Below are 14,294 nucleotides of genomic sequence, written 5' to 3' on the forward strand. Positions count from 1 at the left end.
GAACTTGTTGCACATTCCAATCCATGCATTCCACCTGGTCCCAATATTCTGCTTCTTCACCATGTCGAATGATGGTGGTGGTTTCAGAAACACAGTGGCATCGTATTACGTGCTCTTTTCTACTGCGTTTGAGAGTATGTGCTGTTCACATGAAGGCAGCAGTTCTTCCAGGCCGGTACCTTCCGCAAGCCCTGGACTTGTGCTTGTACTTGGGCCATCGTCCTCGATCGGAGGTCACAAGGCACCATCTTCTTTTCTGATGGCAAGTAACGATTTTGTCTCTTGTACTTGTTCATCACTGTTTTTGGCTTTTTGCATCGTACCTGGATCTGACTGCCTTCAGTGTTTTGCATTGTATTGATGAGGGGCTCTGTATTATGCTGTGATGCAGTATCTCTTATTTGGCCTTACCAATGGGTTTCTAGTGGGATTTTCAAATGCGCTCCTCTGCAGGGCCTTCAACTTCTTCAAGGGCCGTATATGGATTGGAGTGGGGCTTCGATTCCACCCATGCCACCTTTGTACTGCTTCTCACCGAATTGGGCACATGTGGCATATGAAAGGAGTTTTCTGTTAAGTTGCAAACTTCCAGGGAGAGTAGTCTTGTTTCTTCTGGGCACAGATCCCATCCTTGGCGCCAGTTGTAGCATCCTCCACAGCTTGGCAGCATGCAAATGAATACACCACATATGTAGCTCTAGATTGTACATCTTTATTTTTCTGCTTACAATTACACTATGTTCTCTGATTACATCATAACCTTTAATTATCACACGTCCCAACCAGTTATGTACTTCCCCAGTTGAGTCCGCCCAGAACTGCAAGGGTTCCAGCACACATAGTCTCACAACACTACAAAGAGGTTGCATTTCTATTGCTATTCCATACAGCATGTGATCCTTTGAACATATTGCTCCGAGGTGTGTGAGAGATTTCTGGTTGAAGCCAGGGCTGTACTGGCTGTAGCGGGCATCGGGCGTTTCCCTGGGAGGCTGGACGGATGGGGGACGGTTTTGTTACTGGGGGATGGTTTTGCAGCAGGACTGCAATATCGGCCTCCAGTAACAAAAGCAGCAGTGCTTAACATTTGCTTACCCCCACACTAGGGGGCTGGTATGACAAAATTGAAGGGCTACTTTGGGTTCAGAGTCCGGCCCTGGTTGAAGCTCGGTGTTTATGAGGGAGCACCATTCAGCGCTCTAACACTGAGGCTGGTGGAAGTGTGCGCTTCTCACAGTGCTTGTCAGTAGGTCATAAAATGTTGCAGACTACATAAACATCCGGTCCTTGGCCTCTCAGCAGGGCACACAGAATCATGATCGCATATATACCTGTTGTAAATGTGGAAAAGTGTGAGACAGGCAGATTTCTGAACAATGCAGGAAGAAAAAAAGGGCATGCATTTTTAACAGAGAGACAGACTGCAGAAGAAAGTGTTGTGATGGGGAGAGCAGGAGTGTCTGCGACACACAGAAGTCCCCTTCCACAGACTTTAGTAATGTTTAATACACTGTAGTTTTTTTTTCAGATTGGAAACATTTCCAGATGTAACTATTCACAATGACATCTTTGTAGTTATTTGTTTATCTGATACAGCTAATAAGCATTGGCAAAGCCAATAGGGCTGGCTCGTTTTAGATATATGTTGGCTGCTGTGTGACATGACTGAATGCAGTGAAACTCACAAAGGCACCCAAATACTGGTCCAGCCCTTTGTATGAAGCACTGGACTTTAGTTGACATATTTTGTACCAATGCCTCGATTACATATGCCACACCTCTTAGACGGGATTTCTAACCACTCTTCTTTTGCCACGCCCCTTCAGGAGACGCCTCATACTTTATTTCACCCCACTTAAGAGCACAGGATATCTTAGGGAGATGGGAACTCGTGACCTTTAGTTTAGATGCAGTTTCTGCAGCAGGCTTTTCGCCCACTGGGAGGAATCTCATTCAGGGAATAGAACCGGCAGCAGGTTATACCGCTCTCGAGAGCACCGCGTCCGCCTCGCGACCCGGTGTTTGTTTCCAACAGAAGCTTCCGGGGCGTCGTCATGGAAGCGCAGGCGCTGTGAGGACAAACACAATGCGGTCGCCATAGCGACCGAAGGATGCACACACTGCAGGCTCCGGAGCGGGCTGGACCAGACGGCCTCCGAGCTCTAGCACCCTTCATCCCCGAGAGCCGGCTGGCACCGGCGGCCAGAGCCTTCGAGTGCCGACCACCTACCGGGGCAACTTTCAGCACAACTCCCAGGGCCGGCTGGCATTGAACCCTCTGGCAAAAATAATCTCCCGAACCCTTCGGCACAGTGGTTTCTGCAGAACTCGTTGAAATCAGTGACCGCCCAATCCCTGGCACCTGTGATCGCCCCAGTGCCTAGGCACTTTGGTAATTTACCAAACAATCTCGTGACACTTCTGACAACAACCATACATCACAGCCGACAAGACACAGTAACCAAGGCAATCTGGAAAGTGAGAAGCAACCGAGAAACATCACCAGAGTAAGGCCAAGGCCAACCAATCGAACGCCATGAGTCAGCGGCAAGTGCTTCAGGTATTTGAACAGTATCAAAAGGCTCGCACACAGTTTGTGCAAACAGTGGCGGAACTGGCCACTCGACCCCAGAACATCGAAACCCTCCAGAACGCGGGTGTCATGTCTTTGTTACGCCCTCTGCTTCTGGACGTGGTGCCAACCATCCAGCAGACCTCGGCCCTGGCCTTGGGCCGCCTGGCCAACTACAACGATGACCTGGCGGAGGCAGTGGTCAAGGGAGACATCTTACCTCAGCTCGTCTACTCCCTGGCTGAGCAGAACCGCTTTTACAAGAAAGCGGCTGCCTTCGTCCTGCGCGCAGTGGCCAAGCACTCGCCCCAGCTAGCGCAAGCTATCGTGGACTGTGGAGCCTTGGACACACTAGTGATCTGCTTAGAAGACTTTGACCCAGGTGTCAAGGAGTCGGCCGCCTGGGCCCTGGGCTACATTGCCCGGCACACAGCTGAGTTGTCTCAGGCTGTGGTGGATGCCGGCGCAGTGCCACTGCTGGTGCTCTGCATCCAAGAGCCTGAGATTGCTCTCAAGCGGATTTCAGCTTCAGCCCTCAGTGACATCGCCAAGCATTCACCAGAGCTAGCGCAGACTGTGGTGGACACTGGGGCCATTGCCCATCTTGCGCAGATGATCCTGAATCCAGATTCTAAGTTGAAGCGTCAAGTGCTGTCGGCGCTGAGCCAGATTTCCAAGCACTCCGTGGACCTTGCTGAGATGGTTGTTGAAGCCGAGATCTTTCCAGTCGTGCTGACCTGCCTGCGAGATCCTGATGACTATGTCAAGAAGAACACGGCAACATTGGTGCGAGAAATCGCCAAGCACACACCTGAGTTAGCACAACTCATTGTCAATGCTGGGGGCGTTGCAGCCATCATCGACAGCTTGGGCACCAGCCAGGGCAATGTGCGGTTGCCAGGGATCATGATGCTTGGCTATGTGGCTGCCCACTCTGAGAACCTGGCCATGGCTGTCATCGTCTCCAAAGGTGTGCCCCAGCTGGCCATCTGCTTGGCCGAGGAGCCCGAAGACCATGTCAAGGCAGCCGCCGCCTGGGCCCTGGGTCAGATCGGACGTCACACACCTGAACATGCCCGTGCGGTGGCTGCTGCAAATGTCCTACCCAAGCTGCTGGCCCTGTACATGGAGGCCGACAATTCTCAAGACCTACAGACCAAAGCCAAGAAAGCTCTCAAGAACATCCTTCAGAAGTGCACCCACCTGCCCGCACTGGAGCCCCTGCTGCATGACGTGCCACCCAACATTCTGAAGCACGTGGTAGGCCAGTTCAGCAAGGTGCTGCCCCATGACAGCAAGGCCCGCAGGCTCTTCGTCACCAGTGGCGGCTTGAAGAAGGTCCAGGAGATCCACGCCGAGCCAGGTTCTGTCCTTCAGGAGTACATCAACACCATCAACAACTGCTACCCTGAGGAGATTGTGCGCTACTACTCACCAGGTTACCCACAGACCTTGCTGGAACGTGTGGACCAGTACCAGCCCGAGGTCTAGCCCTATTTCCTATTCAACATTGTTTACCACCAGTTTGAGAAGTACAGAACTGTTATTGACTATGTTTATCAATTCAACTTCTGTTTCCCAAGGTTATGAACAATGCAACTGCTATTAACCACCCTTTCAACCTATTGAACCAGTCACAAATGGTTTCCTCCACTAATTGGCTATTTGTTCCACTTTCCATAATACATAGATCAGGTTTTCATTGAGTTTAAAGATTAATATTTGGTGCCCATTTAACTTCAAGGCACATTTTCTTAATTGTATTTTACAGTAGGCGGAAGGCCCTATGATATTTTCCATTACAGTCCTCCATGCCCGCACGTCTATTACATCTGAGATGCAATGGATATTAAAAAAAAATAATTTGCTGCCAAACTTCCTTCATTTTATTCATATTTGATTTTGCCCTTGTCTACGCCATTTAATATCATTTGGCCCTTGTTTCAAGTATGCACTTAATTCTTAATCCTAAATATCTCAGATTTTATTTGGAGGAACAGTTTTTGGGGTTACACCATGCAAGTTTCAAAGTTTCATTAGCGTCTGGATAGACTTTATCTTTTGATTCTTTCCCACGTGGCAAGAAAAACCCGCAAGGAGATGACCACTGACTTTGATGCCATCTTTAGCCATGTTCATATTGCTCCCAAGCTAAACTTGCTCCTGAACCTTGGTGCCCTGAACTTTGGTTATGAATCCGTGCCACACCACCATTGAGAAGTAAATGTGAGTTTTAAGCCAACACGAATGTCTGGACATTATTTTTTTTTTCTCAAAATGGCGTGAATGAGAAGGGGGTAAACTGTTTCAGGAAAGGGTATTCCAGCAGTTGGTGGTTGTGCAGGGGTTTGATGGGGGATACATACCAATGTTTGTTATTGTTATTGATGTTCCCCGGCCACCAAAGGACTTCCCTGCTATTGAAGAGACCCTTTACAGTCAAGAAATACTCCTTACACTACAGTTTCTGCCATGTGCCTGACGCTCCTCACTCTCTCTCTGTTAGCCCCAAGCTGCTCACACTGTCTTACAGTGACCTACAAGCTCTTCACACTTCGCACTGTCTTACAGTGAGCTTCAAGCTGCTCACACTCTTACAGTGAGCTTCAAGCTGCTCACACTCTTACAGTGAGCTTTAAGCTCCATGCACTGTCTTCAGTGAGCTTCACGCTTCTCACACTGTCTTACAGTGAGCTACAAGCTCCTCACACTTTGCACTGTCTTACAGTGAGCTTCAAGCTGCTCACACTGTCTTACAATGAGCTTCAAGTTACTCACACTGTCACACAGTGACCTTCAAGCTCCTCACACTGTCTTACAGTGAGCTTCAGGCTCCTCACACTTTCTTACAGTGAGCTTCAAGCTTCTCACACTTTCATACGGTGAGCTTCAGGCTCCTAACACTTTCTTACAGTGAGCTTCAAGCTCCTCGCACTGTCTCACACTGAGCTTCACTCTACTCACACTGTTTTACAGTGATCTTCAAGCTCCTCACACGTCATACTGTCTTACAGTGAGCTTCAAGCTGCTCACACTGTCTGACAGTGAGCTCCAAACTCCTCGCACTGTCTTACAGTGAGCTTCAGGATTCCCATACTTTCTTACAGTGAGCTTCAAGCTTCTCACACTGTCTTACGGTAAGCTTCTGGCTGCTTACACTGTCTTACAGTGAGCTTCAGGCTCCTCACATTTTCTTACAGTGAGCTTCAAGCTTCTCCCACTGTCTTACAGTAAGCTTCAAGCTGCTCACACTGTCTTACAATGAGCTTCAGGCTCCTCACATTTCCTTACAGTGAGCTTCAAGCTTCTCACACTGTCTTACAGTGAGCTTCAAGTTACTCACACTGTCACACAGTGACCTTCAAGCTCCTCACACTGTCTTACAGTGAGCTTCAGGCTCCTCACACTTTCTTACAGTGAGCTTCAAGCTTCTCACACTTTCATACGGTGAGCTTCAGGCTCCTAACACTTTCTTACAGTGAGCTTCAAGTTCCTCACACTGTCACACAGTGACCTTCAAGCTCCTTACACTGTCTTATAGTTAGCTTCAGGCTCCTCACACTTTTACAGTGAGCTTCAAGCTCCTCACACTGTCATACTGGGAGCTTCAAGCTCCTCACACTGTCTTACAATGAGCTTCAAGCTGTTCACACTCATAGAGTGAGGTTCAACCCCCTCACATGTCTGTTCATGTACTCCAAGCTCCTTATAATCTGTACATGCCCAATATTCCTTGCACCGTCTGTCCATATGTTTCAAGCTCTCACTACTATCTGTCCGTGGGCTCAGAGCTCCTCACACTCTATGGCCGGTGTAGCCATGGACCTCGTGTTGTTTATCCCTGTGCCTCAATCTGTCCTCCTGTCACAAGCTACTCAAGTCAAAATACTTTATTTCCTTGACATACAATCTTATTGAAATATACACATATTTAATTAAAAATAGACATTTTGTTAAACAGCCTAAAACAATATTTCATGATTATAGCTTTCAACCCAATATAATTTACAATTTGTGCAATTACAAACATATAAAACATTAATATTTCTCCATACTGTGTCTCAATATGGTTCACAGGCCAAGATTTCACATATATTTACAGCTCTAATAAAACAACATATAAAGATTTTAGCCAATGACAAACAATTCATAATATGCTTATCGGCATTTATAAAATGCAAAGTAATAGCAGTTTATCACAACTTCAATGATCTCTGTTAATCTTGCTTCAGTTTAACACATACTTCCCGTCTTCTTACATATTCCTGTTTGGAGATCCTCTCATTACAATTGGGCTTTCAATACTAAGTAAAAAATACCCATGGCAACATTATGTTAAAATCCTAAAAAAGGGGTAATATCGGCGGTGACTAAGATTTTACACAAATACTGGTCAATGGCTTTTGCTACATCTCGGAATTTAAGGTCATGTATCAAATCCAGACCCATTTCCCTCATTTGGATTCCATATTTTTTTAAATACAGGTCAAAGTGACTTTCATTTCCATCATAAAGAATGAACAATCCATCAGTATATGGCACACTGAATATTACCTGGTTTGCCTACAGGGGCACTGCCCATTGTTCTTAGGAACTTCTATGTTTAATCCCTTGAAATGCCACCCAGGGTCGATTCGCACCCTCAAACGCAAGACTTCATTAAGTAGGCGCTTGGCCGGAATGTTATACAGGTAAGGGAATAGATCTGTGCTCTCCTGAGATCTTAAGTAGGGAATAACTGCATTTTTGGTTTCAAGGTAGTAAACATCCTTTCTCCAGCTTGTTTCTAAAACTCATTGCCTGAGTGTACTCTTTATCTGGTTAATCCGGGCCACGTCCCCACTTTCGGTGTGCATTTCTGCTTCCCCTAAATGCTTCATCATTATTGCCACAGCTCACACTGTCTTACAGTGAGATTCAGGCTCCTCACACTTTCTTATAGTGAGCTTCAAGCTCCTCACACCTCGCAATGTCTTAAGTGCACTTCAACCTCCTCACACTGTCATACAGTGAGCTTCAAGCTCCTCACACCTTGCACTGTCTTACAGTGCACTTCAACCTCCTCACACTGTCATACAGTGAGCTTCAAGCTCCTCACACCTCACACTGTCTTACAGTGAGCTTCAGGCTCCTCACGCTTTCTTATAGTGAGCTTCAAGCTCCTCACACCTCGCAATGTCTTACAGTGCACTTCAACCTCCTCACACTGTCATACAGTGAGCTTCAACCTGCTCACTCTGTCCTACAGTGAGCTGCAATCTCCTCACACTGTCTTCAGTGAGCTACAGGCTCCTCACACTTTCTTATAGTGAGCTTCAAGCTCCTCACACCTCGCAATGTCTTACAGTGCACTTCAACCTCCTCACACTGTCATACAGTGAGCTTCAACCTGCTCACTCTGTCCTACAGTGAGCTGCAATCTCCTCACACTGTCTTCAGTGAGCTTCAGGCTCCTCACACTTTCTTATAGTGAGCTTCAAGCTCCTCACACCTCGCAATGTCTTACAGTGCACTTCAACCTCCTCACACTGTCATACAGTGAGCTTCAACCTGCTCACTCTGTCCTACAGTGAGCTGCAATCTCCTCACACTGTCTTCAGTGAGCTTCAGGCTCCTCACACTTTCTTATAGTGAGCTTCAAGCTCCTCACACCTCGCAATGTCTTACAGTGCACTTCAACCTCCTCACACTGTCATACAGTGAGCTTCAACCTGCTCACTCTGTCCTACAGTGAGCTGCAAGCTCCTCGCACTGTCTTCAGTGAGCTTCAGGCTCCTCACACTTTCTTATAGTGAGCTTCAAGCTCCTCACACCTTGCGCTGTCTTACAGTGCACTTCACCTCCTCACACTGTCATACAGTGAGCTTCAAGCTCCTCACACGTTGCACTGTCTTACAGTGCACTTCAACCTCCTCACACTGTCATACAGTGAGCTTCAACCTGCTCACTATGTCATACAGTGAGCTGGCAGCTCCTCGCACTGTCTTCATTGAGCTTCACGCTTCTCACACTTTCTTATAGTGAGCTTCAAGCTCCTCTCACCTTGCACTCTTACAGTGAGCTTCAAGCTCCTCACACTGTCATACATTGAGCTTCAAGCTGCTCACACTGTCTTATAGTGAGCTTCAAGCTCCATGCACTGTCTTCCGTGAGCTTTACTCTTCTTACACTGTCATACAGTGAGCTTCAAGCTCCCCACACTCTCTTATTGTCTTACAGTGAGCTTCAAACTGCTCACACTAGTACAGTGAGCTTCAAGCTCCTCTCACCCGCACTGTCTTACAGTGAGCTTCAGCCTCCTCACACTTTCTAACAGTGAGCTTCAGCCTCCTCACACTTTCTAACAGTGAGCTTCAGGCTCCTCACACTTTCTAACAGTGAGCTTCAGGATCCTCACATTTTCTTACAGTGAGCTTCAAGCTCCTCGCACTGTCTTCAGTGAGCTTCACGCTTCTCACACTTTCTTATAGTGAGCTTCAAGCTCCTCACACTGTCATACAGTGAGCTTCCAGCTGCTCACACTGTCTTATAGTGAGCTTCAAGCTCTATGCCCTGTCTTCAGTGAGCTTTACTCTTCTTACACTGTCATACAGTGAGCTTCAAGCTCCCAACACTCTCTTATTGTCTTACAGTGAGCTTCAAACTGCTCACACTTATACAGTGAGCTTCAAGCTCCTCGCACTGTATTACAGTGAGCTTCACGCTTTTAACGCTGTATTACAATAAGCGTCAAGCTCCTCTCACCCGCACTGTCTTACAGTGAGCTTCAAGCTCCTCGCACTGTCTTACAGTGAGCTTCAGGCTCCGCACACTTTCTAACAGTGAGCTTCAAACTCCTCACACTTTCTAACAGTGAGCTTCAAGCTCCTCGCACTGTCTTACAGTAAGCTTCAGGCTCCTCACACTTTCTAACAGTGAGCTTCAGACTCCCCACACTTTCTAACAGTGAGCTTCAGGCTCCTCACACTTTCTAACAGTGAGCTTCAGGCTCCTAACACTTTCTTACAGTGAGCTTCAAGCTCCCTACAGTGTCATACAGTGAGCTTCAAGCTCCCCACACTCTCTTACTGTCGTACAGTGAGCTTCAAACTGCTCACACTCGTACAGTGAGCATCAAGCTCCCCGCACTGTCTTGTCATGTACTCCAAGCTCCATATTAACTCTATGTGCCCTATGGCCGGTGAAGCCATGGTCCTCGCGTTGTTTATCCCTGGGTCTCAATCTGTCCACCTGCCACAAGCTACTCACTTTCTTTCCAATCTGCTTGACAAACATGTTTATTTTGACTGGTAATTGTCTTTTGAAGGTCAAATAAATGTTATCACCTCCTTCTGCTTTCTCATGATTAAAACGCTCAGGAAAATTGGACCATTTTATTCCTTTAGACCTCCAGAATGCTGTAATTTCGATACACACTCTTTTTTAATATTCTATATAATCTATGTTTCATCGGTATCCCACGCTCTGCCAATATTACATTGCCTGCCAGTTAGAAGGCGAATTGAATTTAAGTCCCTCTGCTTTGCTTTTAAAGCACGACATGGGCTTGCTCCTGATTATTTCAAACATAAATTCTTGTGGTATGTTCCAGAGAGGCAGCTTCGATCTTCTTCATCTTGTAGTCTTTTAATTTCAAGGGCGAAAACAGCATCTTGGGGGTGGGTGGGAGGGGGGGGGGGGTTTGGGGGCAGGGACAGCCTGGTTGTGGAACTCTTTGCCTCTGGTACTTAAGAGAGAAACAAATCTTCTCTCTTTTCGCAAACTTCTAAAAACCTGGTTGTTTAAAAAAATAAAATGAGGTCCTTCAACCTGAAGTTTTAGTCCCCCTTCTTCTTCTCTTTAAATCAGAGCATTCGCGCCTAGACACCTTCGGGTATTAGTGCGCATTATAAATTAAAACTTCATGTCACTTTCTCTTTGCAGTGAATGTATTCAGCAGTTGTGCAGTGTCCCTACCTTTTCTAAATACATTTAAAAAAATTCTCAATTTCCATTCTTGTCATTTTGGTAACCGTTCACTGACTCGACAGAATCTCTGCCTGGTGCATGTCGTTATATGGATGACTGGGTCTTTTTTGGTTACCACCCTCTATCATTTGCCTGTCTCTGATATTCCCCACCGATCACACTACCAGGCAGTGTCCCATAACAAGATAACTACTCCTCGGTGGTGATTATGATCAACATGAAAACACTTCCAGAGAGGCTCAAAACAAAAGCAACGCCCATCCAATCACCCCCCTACACGGCATAGCTTGCTATCTATGTGAGTAAAAACCTCAGCGCCCCACAGAGAGGTAGTAAACGATATATGCATTGCACAATACAATACACAGATCCCTGCTGCACAAAAACCAGCCCACGTGGGTATCTTACTGAAACTGGAGCATTTGATCACCATGCTGCACACGGCTCTCTCTTCTAGGTAAATTACCCCCCTGAGCTTTCTCACTGGAACATGAACCTGCGGTTTGTAGAGTTAATAAGATCTCAGTAGCAGGTACATTAGAAACCGAAGTAATTATTCTGAGTTCTGAAACTGACTTGCAGGTAACAGACAGCTCCTCGGTAGGCAAATTAAATCACTGAGTGATTTAACAGGCATTGGGACTTGTGCCAGGAACATTACTCGAAAGAGCTATTTTATTCGATTTTTTCACAGCTTTATGATTTAAGTGACTTGAAGATGAATTGCATAATGGGTCTTATCACGTACTTGTACGGCTGTAAACAAACACTGCTTACATTTGACAAGAATACGCCTTATTGACACAACGGAACCACATATATATGGGGTATATTAACCGATTCATCTATAACATGAATTTGGGGAATAACTCAAAAAGAGAAACAATACGCCATAAAAAAAAGAGAAACAACAATACGCCATAAAAATTGGCTTACTGCGTTAAAGCATACTGACAAGGAAGGGCACCCAGTACAAATACAGTAGAAATTATACACCTCACTTTTATTGTAAAGATTTTAATAAAATTTAATTTTTTCAGTTATATCGCCCATACATATTTCACTTCAAAACATACATCTTTTACTCAGAAACGGTTATATTTTTTATATCCAAATAATCCATGGATTTGTATCTTTAACCATACTAAAAGGGAAACAAAACGAAGCGATGGTTAGATTTTTTCGCTCTTGAAATTCCAAAGATCCCTTCTTCAGGTACCAGTGTATACAGAGGTGGGGGAGGGGACATTTTGTGGCAGGGTTGACTAAAGAAAAATATTACTTCATTATTGTTTTATTTTTACACAAGATAACACTGTCTGGGGAAAGAAATCAACTTATTAGTACCAGTTTAACACCCAAATACAGCAATAAGCAACTGAGAGAGGACTTGTTAACTTTTAAGACCACAGGAACACGCGCCACCATGTATGTAGTGCCTTTTGATCCGTTTGAGCTAGAAGGTATGTTTTTCTTAAAATCTGAAGGTTATGCAGCAGTTGATGGATTATGTGACAAATGTGGCAAATCCATTACTATGCAGAAAAACGCAGCGGCTGCAGATTTGCATATTTCCAGTGGCCCTACATATAGCCCACATGAGCGACATACAGGCTTTCAGTCATAACACTCCCATGGATTTGAATGTTACCCGTCAGCTAATGTGCTTCAGTGCCCCTTTAGGGGTGTGAAGCAATGTACAAATGCAACTACAATACTGTACATAATGGGAGTTTGAAAGCAAATCTGAGTAGCTGAACTGTGAATGGCATTGGAGTTGGGAACTAGGTCTCACCTCACCACGTAAATGTACATTATAGCTTTATGAGACCCAAGTAGAAAGTCAATTGTTACCTGGAGCAATTCATAATTTAAAAAAAGAAATGTGATCGGGGCAAATTAGAGCCATTTTTAGGCCTTGCCTTTACAGTGTGTACTGTGCTGCGAGACATATTGTTTACAATTCTGTGGGCTTAAAACCCACCTGCACCATTCCATTAGTTGTTTTCATTGCCACTCTCATTTGCAATCTTTCAATTGCTTAACTCCCATAGGCTTCCCTTCCTTTCTTGTGTTAGCTCCTCCATGGACCATGGTCCAAGTACATGTGCTCTTCCTTATCTTTGCTCTTCTTCGTCTTTTTGCAGCACATACATTTTTTTATTTTATAAGCATTTCAATATTATTCCTGGACATGCATTCTGCTTTCCTACTTTATACGGCTTTTTATTTATGCTGTTTTCACCCTATTTGCCGCCTCTATTGCTGCTTTACTTACACCCACAGCTATCCTACTCTGTGCTACCGTACTCTGTGCTATTCCACTCGATGCCACTCTGTGCCATTCCAAGCCACTCTAGCCACTCCACACCACTCCAAGCCACTCGATGCCACTCCATGCCACTCTACTCTATGCCACCCTACACCACTCCACTCTACTCCACTGTAAATTACACCACTCTACTCTACTCAACCCTACGCCACTCCACGTTACTCTACTCTACTCTATACTACTACAATCCACACAATGTCCCTCTACAACACTATATGCTACTACACTCTACTCCACTCCACACCACGCTACGCCACTCAAAACCACACCACTCTATGCCACTCCACTCTACACCAGCCTACTCAATGCCTCCCCACTCTATGCCACTCTACTGTATGCCACTCTACTCCACTTCACTCTATGCCACTCTACTCTGTGCTACTCTAATCCACTCCACTATATGCCACTCTACTCTATGCCACTTTATGCCACTCCTCACTCTACTTTACAGCACTCTTCTCCACACTACCCCACTCTGTCTGTCTCTACACCACTCTACTCTACCCCACTGTACTCCACTCTACTTTCCGAACAAAGCCATTGACGGACGGAGGTCTCTTTACCAGATCACGAAAATTACTGGACTGGCTATTAAGCTAAAACTCCAACCGACGGGTGGAAGTCTCTCACTGAATTACTTTGAGGCTTCAACCGGCTGGTGGAGGCACTTGTGATTTATTCCCATATCTGACTAAGAGGAAATTTATTATTCCCAGAGATACCAAAGAAATCTGCTTTAGGGCTGCCAAACCCTCCCCCCCTCCTGCCCTGAGGAAGACCCACCATGATGCATTTCACTTTTGCGCAACTCATAGGATCGAAATGTCGGCGTATTATATATGTCTACACAACGCTCATGATCACAGTCCCATTTGTCATTGGATCCTGTAGCATATGTGCTAAAATAATAGGGACATACATGTTTATAAACTCTTTCTTCCCCCTATTTAATTGCACGCTCAATTGTTTCGGTATATAGTGTACTGTCTCTATCACCAATCACCACATGTCACTTTTTCACCACAGTCACGTATTTCATATTGCAATTGAAATTGTAAATTGCGACAGCCATGATCATTGGATTTTCTATGAATACGTTATTGAATTCTAATTTTGGTGTGTGTTATATCTTTATTTTTCCTTTGCAAATCATTGATATGTGTTATAAGTAAGCTGTTGCTACTTGCCCTAAGTAATTGAAAACCCCGACAGAACCATTTTTTCTTTTAAATTAAACTCACTCTACTTTACAGCACTCTTCTCCACACTACCCCACTCTGTCTGTCTATACACCACTCTACTCTTTCCCACTGTACTCCACTGCACTCTACGCCACTCTGTTCTACACCACTCTATACCACTCTATTCCACACGGCTGTATGCAACTCTACTTCACCTCGCTCTGTGCCACTCTGCTACACA

At 45.4% G+C, this 14,294-nt stretch overlaps 1 protein-coding gene across 1 annotated transcript; it reads left to right on the top strand.

Annotated features, from left to right (window-relative positions):
• Window positions 1-2,065: 2,065 nt before the first annotated feature.
• Window positions 2,066-4,814, top strand: SPAG6 (sperm associated antigen 6). The gene has a single exon (XM_078682250.1). The coding sequence runs from the start codon at window positions 2,537-2,539 to the stop codon at window positions 4,061-4,063; it is 1,527 nt and encodes a 508-aa protein (XP_078538376.1). The 5' UTR covers window positions 2,066-2,536; the 3' UTR covers window positions 4,064-4,814.
• The last annotated feature ends 9,480 nt before the right edge of the window (window positions 4,815-14,294 follow it).

The sequence above is a fragment of the Lissotriton helveticus genome, chromosome 3_1 (genome assembly GCF_964261635.1).
Source record: "Lissotriton helveticus chromosome 3_1, aLisHel1.1, whole genome shotgun sequence".
Lineage (NCBI taxonomy): Eukaryota > Metazoa > Chordata > Amphibia > Caudata > Salamandridae > Lissotriton > Lissotriton helveticus.

Bases quoted from the DNA above. Each gene is read 5' to 3' on its own strand.
- SPAG6 (XM_078682250.1), top strand. From the start codon at position 2,537: ATGAGTCAGCGGCAAGTGCTTCAGGTATTTGAACAGTATCAAAAGGCT.